Genomic DNA, 13,256 nt, shown 5'->3' with positions numbered 1-13,256 from the left:
CAATTGTTGGCTTCTTTTCCTTTTCAGTAAGGGTATGCATGAGTCATTATCCAAAAATTAGAGAAAGACAAATCTGTTAACCAACACTATAATTAATCAATACAATATAATATAAAATATTAACACAAATTTTGGTAATTTTATTTAATTTTCTTATAGAAACATTACTCTTTGAATTAAAATTTTAAAGTATTACGAAATATTTTAAATTTAAATTTTATTACTATGTTACAAGTAGTTAATTAACACTAAGACAACCTGTTTAGTAATAAGTTTATTCTTTATATTGATAAATGCTGGTTTTCTAAAAATAAATTATCATATTGTAAATGTAGGGGTGGTTAAAACCACATGTTATAATTAGAATTTTCTATTATAGTTGAAATCTCTTTTAAACATTTATTATAGTATTGAGGGTACTTCAAGAAATCTAGATTAAATGGTTTTGCCTTGCCACTCAAAGCTAAATTATTGTTGTAGGCTTTGCACATTTTTTAAGGACACACAATAAAGCTAATCAAGTGTACTTTCATGCAATTATAATGCTATTCAATTAATATTTACCACACATAAGACAACATATATTTTTAGATTAATCATTATCATTTGAATTGAACTTCCCATTATCATATTTGCACAACATTTAAAAAGACAAAAATGACAAAAATGACAAAGCTTCCTACATGTAGGAGACAAGGATATCTCTCAATTTGTATATCTAATAATATCTTTTTCAAATGACTATAATTTTTTTCTTTTTTTATTAAAATAATTATATTTGTTTATACAATATTAGAAATTGTCCATGCAAATTATTTCCATTTAATAATTAAATTAAAAATCATAATTTAATTATAGTCAAATTTTTAAAAATAAAATAATATTTTAAAAATAGTATAAATCAAACACATATTAAAATAATTTAAAAACTTAAAATGGATTATAAAAGTTAGGAAATTGTTTACCTTTTGCCACAGAAAAAGGTCATATAGAAAAGACTCCCAAAACAGTGTAAAAGAGGTCAAGCTTTATATGATAAAATAATTTTGTAATTTTTAAAAAATAATATAAATCAAATAACTATATTAAGTCAATGGACCTTTGGTCTACTGGTGAAGTTGAATGGTTACAAATAAGCCCACCAAGAATCAAGTCTTGCTCGCAGGTCTGGACCTCCATAAAAAAAAGAAAAAATAACTATATTAAAATATAAATTATTCTTAAAAAATAACTATATTAACATATAAATTATTCTTAGCTCCCACGTTGATTGGCAGTTCATCAGAAATATAGACCTAGACTGCAATTGGTACCGAACAACCAATACAATTATATCCAGAATTTACCCACATAAAGCTTGTCCATTAAACCCTATTACTAATATCTGTACAAATGTGACTGTTCATTAAGTAAAAGGTTCAGGGATTTTCCATTTGGCATATAAGTAGAACCACACTACCTAATCTCAAGCTTAGTCCCGTCTTCAACCACAACTTTGCAAAAGCGTAGTAGGTATAACATGGGCTCACGTGATGATTCACTAACAGTTGGAGATGGATACCCAGCAATGGAGGGTACCAGGCCAAGTTACAGATCCAATGGTTTTATATCCTAACTGTTTGCTGTATATTTAAATTATAAACTTTCATTAAAAATCTGAACCGGCTTTAATGACTTCTATGTGCACCGTTTATTAAAAATCTGAACCGGCTTTCGTTATTAAGGCAACAAGATATGGAAGGGTTAACTGGAGAGCATATCAAATCTCATAAGTGCCATCCCTAATGCTATGAAACAGTTGCTCATTCCCAAATTTCAAAAGATTTCATTCAGTTATGGCGAGAGCAATACAAGAGAGCCACCTCTTAGATGGAGGATCCTTTACCTGTAAAACCCTAAATTGTGTTTTCTCTCACCTATCCTTGCAAATAGTTAAATAATAAAAGATACAAAGAAAATGACGAGTTCGGGTCAGTTTTTAAGAAATTAAGGCGTCATCCATCCTGCCTCTCGTCACTTTTACATCAAAAGCCTTGTCGGTGTGGCGATGAACAACCAAGAAAGTAGTACAATTTCAACATAGAGTTTGGTCAAAGTAGCTCAGGCTTCAGCATCTACATTAACGTTCACGTTAGTGGAAGGTCATGGCTTGAAGTCACGTTCTTCCACAGACAAGATTTTTCTTAGCACATTTTTTGGCAGACGATATAATAATACGGCAATTTCATTAATGGACACACGATATAACGTGACAATTTACTTTAAGCTAATTTGTTTCACTTTCTCTTCTTCCAAGACTGGCGTAAAAGCGGAAGAATTATTTTCGCCAAGTTTTGAACGAGTTGTTTTTCAGGCATTTTACATGAGACAAATCCGGTATATCTGACGAGAGCCTGACGAGAGGAAGGAAGCAAACTTCAGACAGGCCGGTATATGGAAACTATTTCTGTAAAACAGAAACCCCAACCTTTTAAAGAAACAGAGATATCCCTAGCCACAAATAGCACTTATTTCAAGCACTTATTTTTCAAGCACTTGTTTAACAAACTTCTAAAACTACAAAAGAAATCATTATCAACTCTATCAGATGTTTTTGATCATGTAGGTACCAATGTAAACTAGTTCTAAAAATGATTAGACAAAAAAAAACAGTGTCTCCCACATTATAGGCAAGAACTTAACAAGTCATTACTAGTAATACTTAATAATAAAACAAGTTTTTCACACTAGTATAGTTGTGTGAACTTAGTCGTAAATATTTAGCACATAGCTGTGAATTCTGCAAGTCACAGAAACGAAACTAAAAAACTACATCTCCGACAGGGTCGACGCATCATTAGTATTCAGACAAGTTTCTGCTGAGAGGAGTGTAGAGAGATTGAATGGATACACAAAAGAAGTGTTTCCACTCCAAATCTGCTCTGAAATCAAGCTATAAAGCTTTTCAGTGCCACGACCTCCATCCCAGAACATATACGAGTTTGGATCGCTGCAGTACAAATCCGGCGGATTAGTTTTTCCACAGCCGGGATATGTATGAAAGTCTCCCGATCCACAACATGCCCATGTAGTATTGATAAATCCTGAACATACATTCGTTACACTGTTTGAGCCACAAAATCCAAATGAAACGAGAAATAGATAAAAATAAGAGATTCTTTAAAGAGAGCAGCTTACCATAGGCTTCACCATTCTCGATAAAGTTCATCACAAGATCATGATCATTAACTTGGATAATGGTCGCTTCATCCAGTTTTTCAGCAAGCTCAGTCAGAGATGTCCTGAAAGCTATGCTATATGGCTCAACTACGAAGTTGAGAAACTCCAAACATCCTTTATCATCTGAAAGCGGTGGTAAAAGTTTTGCGACGTGTCTGAAAAAGGGACTACATCCCAGAGGTGGAATGTCGAAAACAATGAATTTCCTTGCCCCATGATTGTAAAGCCTCTGTCAAATTACATGGCAATAATGAGTTGACTCTTGACTGTGAAACGGTACACATTTTTCGTGTTATCAATGGGAAGAAAACTGTGGATTGAGGAATTCAAAACTTACTGTTATGTGTTCAGTCAATTTGGAGAGCAGCAGATCGGCGAACTCATCGCGATTTTTGCGTTGCTTAAAGAAATAGGAGATAAAGGAGGGAATGTCGTTGCTTCCAGATACAATGGCAAATAAAGAGTTGCCTAGGTTCCCTTGTTCAGCTTCAGTTAGTTTATCAGAATATTGTTCGAATAGAGATACTTGTTGGCTCATACTCATAATAATCTGCAAACTTGAAGCAGATTAGTTACAAGCACAAACCATCCTAATTTTTACTCAAAAATCTGAAGGCTATAACTATAATAATAAAGCATAAAGCAAATAACTAACAGATTGTTTTCACTCAAAAGTTCAAAAGAGTTGCCTAGGTTCCCTTGTTCAGCTTCAGTTAGTTTATCAGAATATTGTTCGAATAGAGATACTTGTTGGCTCATACTCATAATAATCTGCAAACTTGAAGCAGATTAGTTACAAGCACAAACCATCCTAATTTTTACTCAAAAATCTGAAGGCTATAACTATAATAATAAAGCATAAAGCAAATAACTAACAGATTGTTTTCACTCAAAAGTTCAAATCAAACATAGTACCATAATAAATATGTTAGATGTTCATTTTGAATACTTGGGATCACTCACAATCATCAATCGTTGGAAAGTATATAGTAAAAGACGACTTCTAAAAAAAAAAAGTGAACTAATTAACTCGTTTTTCTCTATTCACAAAATCAGTAAACAATTATCTAAATAATTCATGTATCTCTAGTTAAAGTTTATAAACCAAAAACCCAGCTAAGAAAAAACTGAACTCAGATCGTAGAGGGTGTACATAAATTTATCTATATTTGTTACACTAACGGTATTTTTGGGGGCTGAAAAATCATATTAGTAATTGTTGGAAGTTTCTTTCAAGGAAGAAAAGAGTAGAGACCTGATTGGTGGCCCATGTTATGTCGAGCAAACCGCTACCTGATGATGCGAAATTTACCCCACTTGCAAAATTCGCCCCTGGTTGGAGATAAGGAGGAGGGAATGGGAGCCCAAGGCAAGAGGCTGCAATACAAGAAAAGCTCCATTAAAGTATTAGATTCAAAAAAAGTAAATGTTTTCAATAAAACCATATAAAGACTCTAACGAGATATTATACCGAGGAAATCGACAATGGTGCGGCCATTTGTAAAACGACCAGTTGGGTAGGGGAAATACGAGACGCCATATGGAATGAAGTTTGCACGTAGCGTAGAGTTTGCTATGTAATCATTATTACCTGCATCTGCAAATGCGTCTCCGAACACATGGAGGCTGGCACATAAGGCTCATTTTTAGCAGCTGCAAAACAAGTGATGAGCCACAGCCCTACTAAAATGTTCAGCACTGAACTCGCCATTCTCACCTTAACAACTAATTATATCAGTCTCACTGGCTGAATCTCCAGTTCGGTCACCTATATATAGGAAAATTCCGTCGTATGTTTATTGTATGAGCGTATAAAAGCTACTCGTGCTCGTATGTTCATACAGTAGACTAAAATTTGAGCAGAACTTCCATGCCACTGGTCCCCTCACATTATGTTTGGGTCATGCGGAATGTCAGAAGCATTTATTAATGGGCATGGACTAGTAGTTTTTGTCAATCGATAGTTGATTGCACATTGGTAGGTTATTTTATGCATTGTACATTTTGTCAATTGATAGCTGATTGGTCATGGTGGGGTTCTTCTATGCATTGTACGTTATGTACACTGATAGATCATTCATTGGGGGTTTATTCTATGCAGAATATTCTCTACTTGTCTACAATATGAATTGTCTTTAAATCAAGTGGTTTTGATTATCTAAGTACTTTGGTCAATGATATTTTTTGGTTTATGGGATGTTCATAATATTAAAGCTAATGCAATGTTTGTAAGTTTTCTATGTTAATAATGGGATGTCAGCGATAAGTTAGTTTATTGGTTGTTCTCCATTGTTTGGTATGTGTTCAACTTGAGAGTATTTTTTGTATTATTTCAATTAAAAATAAATAAAAAACAATCAATACAATAAATGATAAATATTTTAAGATTATTGTAAGTTTCTTATGTTTGGATTTGGGGATCTTTTGGTATATATATAAGAAATTGCACATGAAATTTGAGAAAAAAAAGGGATTTTTATTTGATGAGACATTTAAGATAATGAAATTTTTGTCTTACGGTGCATTTTTTAATGTTTAATAATTTTTTCGTCTTGTTGTTTGAGTATAATTTTATTGCCATTTCATTTGTGAATAATACATTAATATCTTTTACATTATTTAGTAAAAAAAATAGAAATAGAAGATTGAAACTTATGATAATAAAATAATAATATCCTGGTTTAATTTCTTTTCAATATTCATTTTTATAGTAGGAAAAACAAGATTCGTTAGATAAGTATATTGGGATAAATGTTCCTTTTGGAAATCAATCACTTGTTTAGTTGTAAAATCTAATGCTTTGATTCTTCGAGATATTCACCCATGAAACAAAATTTGTTGAGGTGTTTAGACCTAGACTAAAAACTATAAATCTTGATAAATCACTTTCAAGATTCTCCTAAGTTAAGATTATTCTCCTCTCGAGACATTATGAATCCCTATTCAATAGCTTCAAATAATCACTCAAAACAAGATATAGATAAACAAATTTTCTAGAATGTTGTGTTCACACTCTTATTATAGAAAAATGTATAATAAAACTTTTCATGTGAAATCGTAATTTTTTATTAATATTTATCATATTTAAAAAATGAATTAAGATTTGTTCTTTTTTTATGCCAATCTATTAGACAATTTAAATATGCTACATTTCAATACTCTTTTACTAAATAATGACAAAATGAAAACATCTACCAAAATTTAAACTTAAAATGTGTATTATTCAATTGACTTAATCTTTCAAACAAGATTAATAAAAACTACTAATAAGAATCAAATATAGATTGTAGAAGTATATCAAAATAAAATTAATTAAAAAGAAAGAAGAAAAATATACAAACATTATCAACACTCTTAATTAACTAGGGGAGATGACCTAGTAGTTGTGCACCCTAACTTCAGGCTTATCAAAATCTTATGTGGAAATTTCAAATCACTCCCAATTTTTTACAGCGGCTTACTTGGCAAGTCCCTTGCTTTTTGCCAAGGTGTCCAAAACAACCCAAAATAAAGTGAGACCTATAGGTATGCAAAAGAGCCCCAATACTTGTGCAACTGATGTAGTATCACATGATTGGTTGCTTCTTACAACAAATGGTATATTTTATTCGATTATTGGTATTTATCATAGCAACAACTTTTTTAAAGTCATAATTATTGGTGCAATGTTGTACAAAAATTGGACATAAAATCAGCAAGTATGGGGGTATTAAATCAACAACTTCTATCACAAGAATTGAAACGCGTTCAACTATTGGATCCTTTCCTCTAATGAATTTAAATAATTTTAAAAAACTTTATTTAAAATACCAACAAAATAATCTTACTAAATCTTGTTAAGTACGAGACGCCTTAGATTTCTAAAAAACAATTAGAATTTGTATAAAATCAAAAAAGAAAAAAATATCCCAACAAATAATACAAACATCATCAATAAACCTTTAAGCTAAATAATTAGCTGATAAGCTTTTTATAAGTGACCTTCTCAATGTCTCGCGCCTGAAACAAGTCTACAAATGGCCTGAAAATCATCATCACCATTTTCAGAAACATTTCAATCACCTGTTTTCATTCAATCACATCTTACAGCCGTGAAAGCTCAATGATAAAAGCATGCAAAAATTTTGTTTCACGTCAATCAGAAGAAATTTTCATCTCACAGTTCTGGATTCGTATAACTTCATTTCAGTCACATCATGGCACATAGCTCAAACATGGCCGGTTATTTTTTTCGATAGAAGGCATAGCAGCTTTTACCAAGAATGTTCTCTGGCACTGGAAAAAAACCAAAACAACTTTCATGTGGTTGAAACATTCCTTGAAACAAATTTCAATTCCTAGCAAATATTTTAGTTTAAAAGGCTGCAAAAATCTTGTCTCTTGAGTAGTGTCAGACTCGAAGAGGCACTGCAGAAATATACTGACGCTAAGTGACTGCAGATATAGAGATTAGACGTTTCAGTTCAGGTGCCCAAGAAGATATTGTTGGATCTTCATTTAATACGTCCCTCCGTGAATGGCACGATTTTTTTGACATGAGATCTTATTCTTTGTCCACTCTAGATTGTTAGGAAACTTTTGAAAACATTTCAATCATCTAATTAAGATTTGTAAAGGGAAAAAATATGTTTTTTATATGATTTATTTAATTTTTGTAAAGCATAAATAGTCATGTTTTAATGTATTTTTCTAGTTTATGTAAACAACAATTGTTTATGTGTCATTATCACATTTGATATTAATGAGAAAGATTTAAGTGTTTTCTTTTCTCCAAAAGTATCTAATTGTTTATAAAAAATGAGGAAATTTGACAAATAATATTTTTTTTTAATATCTATATCTAATTATATGATACAATGATTATTTATACTAATTGATATTCATATTTTGAGTCGAAACATGTATAATTGTTGTATGACTAATTATATTTAATATTTAAATTTTACCTTTAATTTCTTATTAGCGCATGTCGTGAACCTCCTAAGATGCAAGTGCTACTTTTATATTACCTTATCAAAGAAAGCATATTTTGTGTGTGTGTGTGTGTGTGTGTGTGTGTGAGACACACACACACACACACACACACACACACACACACGTATTGATCAAGGAGATAAAAGGATTACATTAAAACAATAAGCAACCTAGAGAAAGGATAGCACAAAAGAAAGAAAAGCACTAAGATCATAGAAACAAGTTCTAGATCATTGAAAGAATTATCACTACTATATAAGGACAATCTACACAAGTAGTTGAAAACATTACAAGTTTGAAAATACATTCATCAGCAAGTTTTCCAACTCAAGATGTATAAAAACCTTTAAGAGAATACATTACACTGGGAATTTGAAAAACTTATAAAAACTTTTAAGAGAATACATTACACTGGGAATTTGGAAAACGTATACAATTGACTAGTACACTTAATTTCTCCTTTTTGAAAATGCAAAAAAAGGTATTTAATCCAATCTAATTGTATATTGACTTGAGCACAATCTCTCTCACCATTCTTCAGCTGGGAGTACAAAAAGACAATCTAAAACATGATGTTAGATTAAAACCTTAAAATATCTACATCATAAGGTAAAATGTGATTAGAAAATGATGCATGATGTCTACTTTAAATTAAGTTTCTTTTGGCTCATCTATGTGTTGGTCAATGATACTTTTTGTTTTATAAGGATTGTCTTAAAAAATTGGTTGTCATATATTTTATGTGATATTCATGATATTAAATTTATGCAATGTTTGTAAGTTTTCTCTGTTGATAATGGCTCATAAGAAATAATTTTGTTTATTATTATGGATTGTTCGATTTTTGCTCACCTTGATAGCCTATTGACTATCTTTTTATTATAATCTAAATAATACATTTTTCAATTAAAAAATAGAAATGATCAATACTTGTAATAAATGATAAATGTTTTAAGATTATTATAAAAAAATTATGTCTAGGTTTGTCGATCTCTCTTGTTTGATTTAGGAGATTGTAGATAAAATATGAGAAAACAAATGGATTCTTATTTGATGGGACATTTAAGACATTGATGATTTTTTCTTATGGTATAAGTTTTTTTTTCATTGATTTTTTTCAATCTTGTTTGAACTTGATCTTGATTAAATTTTTAGTGTCTTCTATCATGGGTCATTTCATTTGTGAATAGTATATTAATATCTTTTACCTTATTCATTATAAAAAAGAAATAGAAGATTGAAGATTTTAGTGATAAATAATAATTTTTTGGTTTAATGTCCTTTTCTTATTCATTTTTGTAATAGGAGAAACAAGATTTGTTCAATAAGTATATTGGGATAAAGGTTCTGTTTTGTAATCAATCATTTTTCTAATTGTAAAATCTATTTGTAAATGTTAATTTATTTTTTTGCAATCTATTGCTTTAAATTTTAATAGATATTCAGTCTTGAAATAAGATTTGTTGAGGTGTTTAGATCTAGAATAAAAACTAGCAATCTTGATAAACCACTTCAGAGAGTCTCTTAAGGTTATTCTCCTTTGGAGACATTATAAATTTCTAATTAATAGCTTGAATTAATTATTCATCACAAAAAATAAATAAGAAAATGTTGAAGAATTTTCAATCCATACTCTTATTATAGTAAAATATATGATAAACTAAATTCATATATTTTTTTATTTTAAAAATGAATTAAGATTTGTTCTTTTTTTTTGTCATTCTATTACACAATTAAAATATGCTAGGTTTCAATACTCTCTTAATAAATATTGACAAAAATGCACTTATCTACCTAAAATTCAAACTTAAAAATGTGTGCTATTCAATTATATTATTTTTGAAACAAAATTAATAAAATATACTAATAAAAATCAAATATAGATTATATAAATATATCAAAATAAAATTAATTAAAATAAAAGAAAAGTATACAAACATTACCAATATCTTTAATTAATTGGTGAAGTTAAATAATTTTAAATGATTTTATTTTATATATATATATTACAATGGGTCTTTGGTCAATGGGTGAAGTTGAATGGTTTTGAATGAGTCCATAAAGAATCAAGTGTTGGGGAGTGCAAGGTCTAGGACCATGACATATGAAGAGATAAGATCAGAATGGTACTTCAAATGACTTTGAAAATAGAGAATCCTCATTCTTAATTGACTTGGTTCAACCAATGACTCATGCATCCCTATTAGATTGCTAAATGAATTCGAGTTTGTATAAAAAGACAACTAAAAACTAATACAGGCATCAAATGTTTGTCGTGAGATCCCATTGAAAAGAGTACAAGCATTGAATTTCAACCATGAGGAATGCATGAATGGACATGACGGCTAGCTGTAGGTGTGTGCTCTTTTATATTTCCAAGAAGAGAGGTGGACACGTCAAGACAAACTATAAAAATGTGAATGGATTAACGTACTGCACATATGAACATTAACTGCATGTGTCCAAAAAGCCAACCAGTAACAGTTACTTAGGGACGATTTTATTTAAGTCATGAAATGAACCTTCTTGCATCTTAGCAAACGCGAAGCATTTTAGAATGGAAAAGTACAGAGGAATACTATTATCATTAATGTGGCAATATACTGTTACAGCCATTGCAACTTGCTTGGTTGAGCATTTTCAGAAATTGTTAGTTGTTTACGTTGTTGATGGCCTATTATATTTTGCTAGGTTATGAATTTTGTAGCAACTTTTCTCTTGTTGCAGAGTAGTTCTTATACTGTTATTTCATTCTCTAGTTGCTGAAGTTGTTCTCATTTTACAATCTTAGAATGCAACTTTAATGCAATTGGTTATTTGAATTTTTTCAATATAAAAAAAAGTTTTAAAGGTATTCAAGACTCTCAATCTACATTAAACATCTTGGTCAATAGTTTAAAACTATGATGGTGGAACATAAAACATAGTGTTAGCTATTGTCCACACACAAAATAGTATGTCTAAGTCATAAAAATTATAGTGATTAGTGTGGGTTAGGAAATAGGAAATCATCACAAAACAAGATAAAACGTAATAGCTCAATCACAAAAGCATTCATTGCAATGATCTATCCTAAGCACACTCAATAGAGACATAAAGACAAAACATGTAAAAAGATCATGCAAACCAAATGTTCCCTTCATGCGGCTCCATTGTTCTTCTTTCCTCTTCAAATGGTTTGGTTGTGGATCTCACCTACAAGTGCACACACATAATTGAAAGCAAGATTGACATTGATTATTGATCAAGAGTACTAGAAGCGTAAATTTGATAGTCTGATTATCAATTATTAATTATTAATTACCAATTAGCCTTGATTGATGAAGATCATCCAATTTATAGATAAATTGGAGATAGGATCAAATTTAGCATGAAATGGATATTAGAAGCAATTGATTTCAAAATGGGGAAAAATGAGTGAAAAGAAGAAAGTTATGACACCTTCTATGTCATAAATTATGACATATTGCCAATGCAAAGCTTACAGGACTAGAACCCTATGACATCTTGCTATGCCAAAAGTATGACGCATGAAGCACAAAAATAGGGAGCACTAAAGACAAGTTAATTAGGTGGAAATTAAAATTAGGAAATTAGAAAATAGGTGGAAATTAGGAATTAGGAAATAATGAAATTAGGAATTAAGAAATTGATGGAAATTAGAAATTAGTGAATTAATCAATAATTTGTCATTTATTAATTAATTCACAAAGAGGAATAATTAGCCAATTAAATGAACATTTAATTGTAATGAGAAGACTTAGGATAAATAAACAATTTATTAATCCTAAAGGAAGAAATGACACACACAAGGTTAAATGATTAAATCATGAAACCCTAGAAGATGAATTAGGTCTTGAAAGATAATTGACTCGATTTGATTTGATTTTGGATTGATAAATGAACAGTGTTGATAAATGATTTGATTGAGATTGGTTGACAAAAATCAATGACAAATTGACCAAATTGACATGATTGAAAAGGACAAGGATCGATGACGAATCGATCGCAATATGACAAGATTGACAAGGACAAAGATCGACCAAAATCATGATTGAAGGTTGTTGTCGACAAGACCAAATTCGAAAGCGAGATGAATGAAGAATATAGAAGAATGACTCGATGCTCGCAAATGATAAAAATCAAGCACGTGACATAGGAGAAATGTTAATGCGACGCAAAAACCTAAAATGAGGCAATGCGCAAATGTTAAAGCATGACCCTGCAAGCGTTGACCATTTTTAGGTGTCTACATTTTGCCCCTCTTTGAGACAATGCGATTTTAAGCATTGTTTCAAAGAACAATAATGAAAATGCCCCAGACAATAACAATGACATATGCATGCCCCCTCGAGGAATTGGCTGGAAACATGCAAAGAAGAGGCCAATTGATCGATAAAGATGATAGGATCGAACGGAATGATAATCAGATATCGGATGCATGAAGGACAAGCAATTTAAGGTGCACAAGACCACGATCAACATAAGATGGAGAGGATGCACGTCCATCTATGCATTGACAAAGAGCTATAAATGAAGCAAAGAGAGTGAAACTTGCTCATTTGCACTAGCCCAAGAAGAGGATTTGTTGCTCTGGAAAAGGACACTTGCAGAGAGATGGCGAACATTCCAATGGCAGATCACCTCGAAGAACATGTACGCACGTACAAATGACCAGACGATGTGGGAGCAGCGGTATGTATCTCAAAAACCCATGTTTCCAATTTCATGAATTTGACTTGCTTGCGGGACATTGCGGGGCCCACAGGGGATGCAGAAACTGACTTCTGCGCTTGTGTAATGTCTTCTGTGCTTGTGTGAGGTCTTCTGCGCTTGTGTAAGGGTACATAGGTGCAAGATTCAAGACACAGGCGCAAGAGTCAAGACACAAGCGCAATTGTGCATGTAAGACTCAATTTAGGTTCAAAACTGCATGCAAAGGACCTGAAAAGGGGGGACAAGGGTAGGATAGGTCAGAATAGATGAAAAACACCCTAAGGTGGACATAAAAATGAGGAAATGCAACCCGTAGGAGCAAACCCTAAAACTAACAAAATGTGCCC

The 13,256-nt window shown here is 31.3% G+C and overlaps 1 protein-coding gene and 1 long non-coding RNA gene across 2 annotated transcripts; both read right to left on the bottom strand.

Annotated features, from left to right (window-relative positions):
- Window positions 1-2,597: 2,597 nt before the first annotated feature.
- Window positions 2,598-3,790, bottom strand: LOC131045075 (GDSL esterase/lipase At2g23540). The gene is made up of 3 exons (XM_059209099.1): window positions 3,557-3,790; window positions 3,178-3,448; window positions 2,598-3,083 (listed from the first exon to the last, which is right to left on the bottom strand). Exons 1-3 carry the CDS (start codon window positions 3,761-3,763, stop codon window positions 2,809-2,811), a joined length of 753 nt encoding a protein of 250 aa, XP_059065082.1. The 5' UTR covers window positions 3,764-3,790; the 3' UTR covers window positions 2,598-2,808.
- Window positions 3,791-3,903: 113 nt separating this feature from the next.
- Window positions 3,904-4,964, bottom strand: LOC131857064 (uncharacterized). Its single transcript, XR_009358487.1, has 3 exons — window positions 4,691-4,964; window positions 4,475-4,596; window positions 3,904-3,990 (listed from the first exon to the last, which is right to left on the bottom strand). It is a non-coding gene; the product is annotated as an uncharacterized LOC131857064 (long non-coding RNA).
- Window positions 4,965-13,256: the final 8,292 nt, after the last annotated feature.

This window comes from Cryptomeria japonica, chromosome 7, assembly GCF_030272615.1.
Source record: "Cryptomeria japonica chromosome 7, Sugi_1.0, whole genome shotgun sequence".
NCBI lineage: Eukaryota > Viridiplantae > Streptophyta > Pinopsida > Cupressales > Cupressaceae > Cryptomeria > Cryptomeria japonica.
Note: the sequence above shows the minus strand (reverse complement) of the source record. Positions and strands in the feature narration are given on the sequence as shown.

Excerpts from the sequence above, each read along its gene's own strand:
- LOC131045075 (XM_059209099.1), bottom strand. The coding sequence starts at position 3,763 with ATGAGTATGAGCCAACAAGTATCTCTATTCGAACAATATTCTGATAAA. Across the intron at positions 3,449-3,556 it reads AATTGACTGAACACATAACA|AGGCTTTACAATCATGGGGC; the intron begins GTAAGTTTTGAA and ends GTAATTTGACAG. Across the intron at positions 3,084-3,177 it reads CGAGAATGGTGAAGCCTATG|GATTTATCAATACTACATGG; the intron begins GTAAGCTGCTCT and ends ATGTATGTTCAG.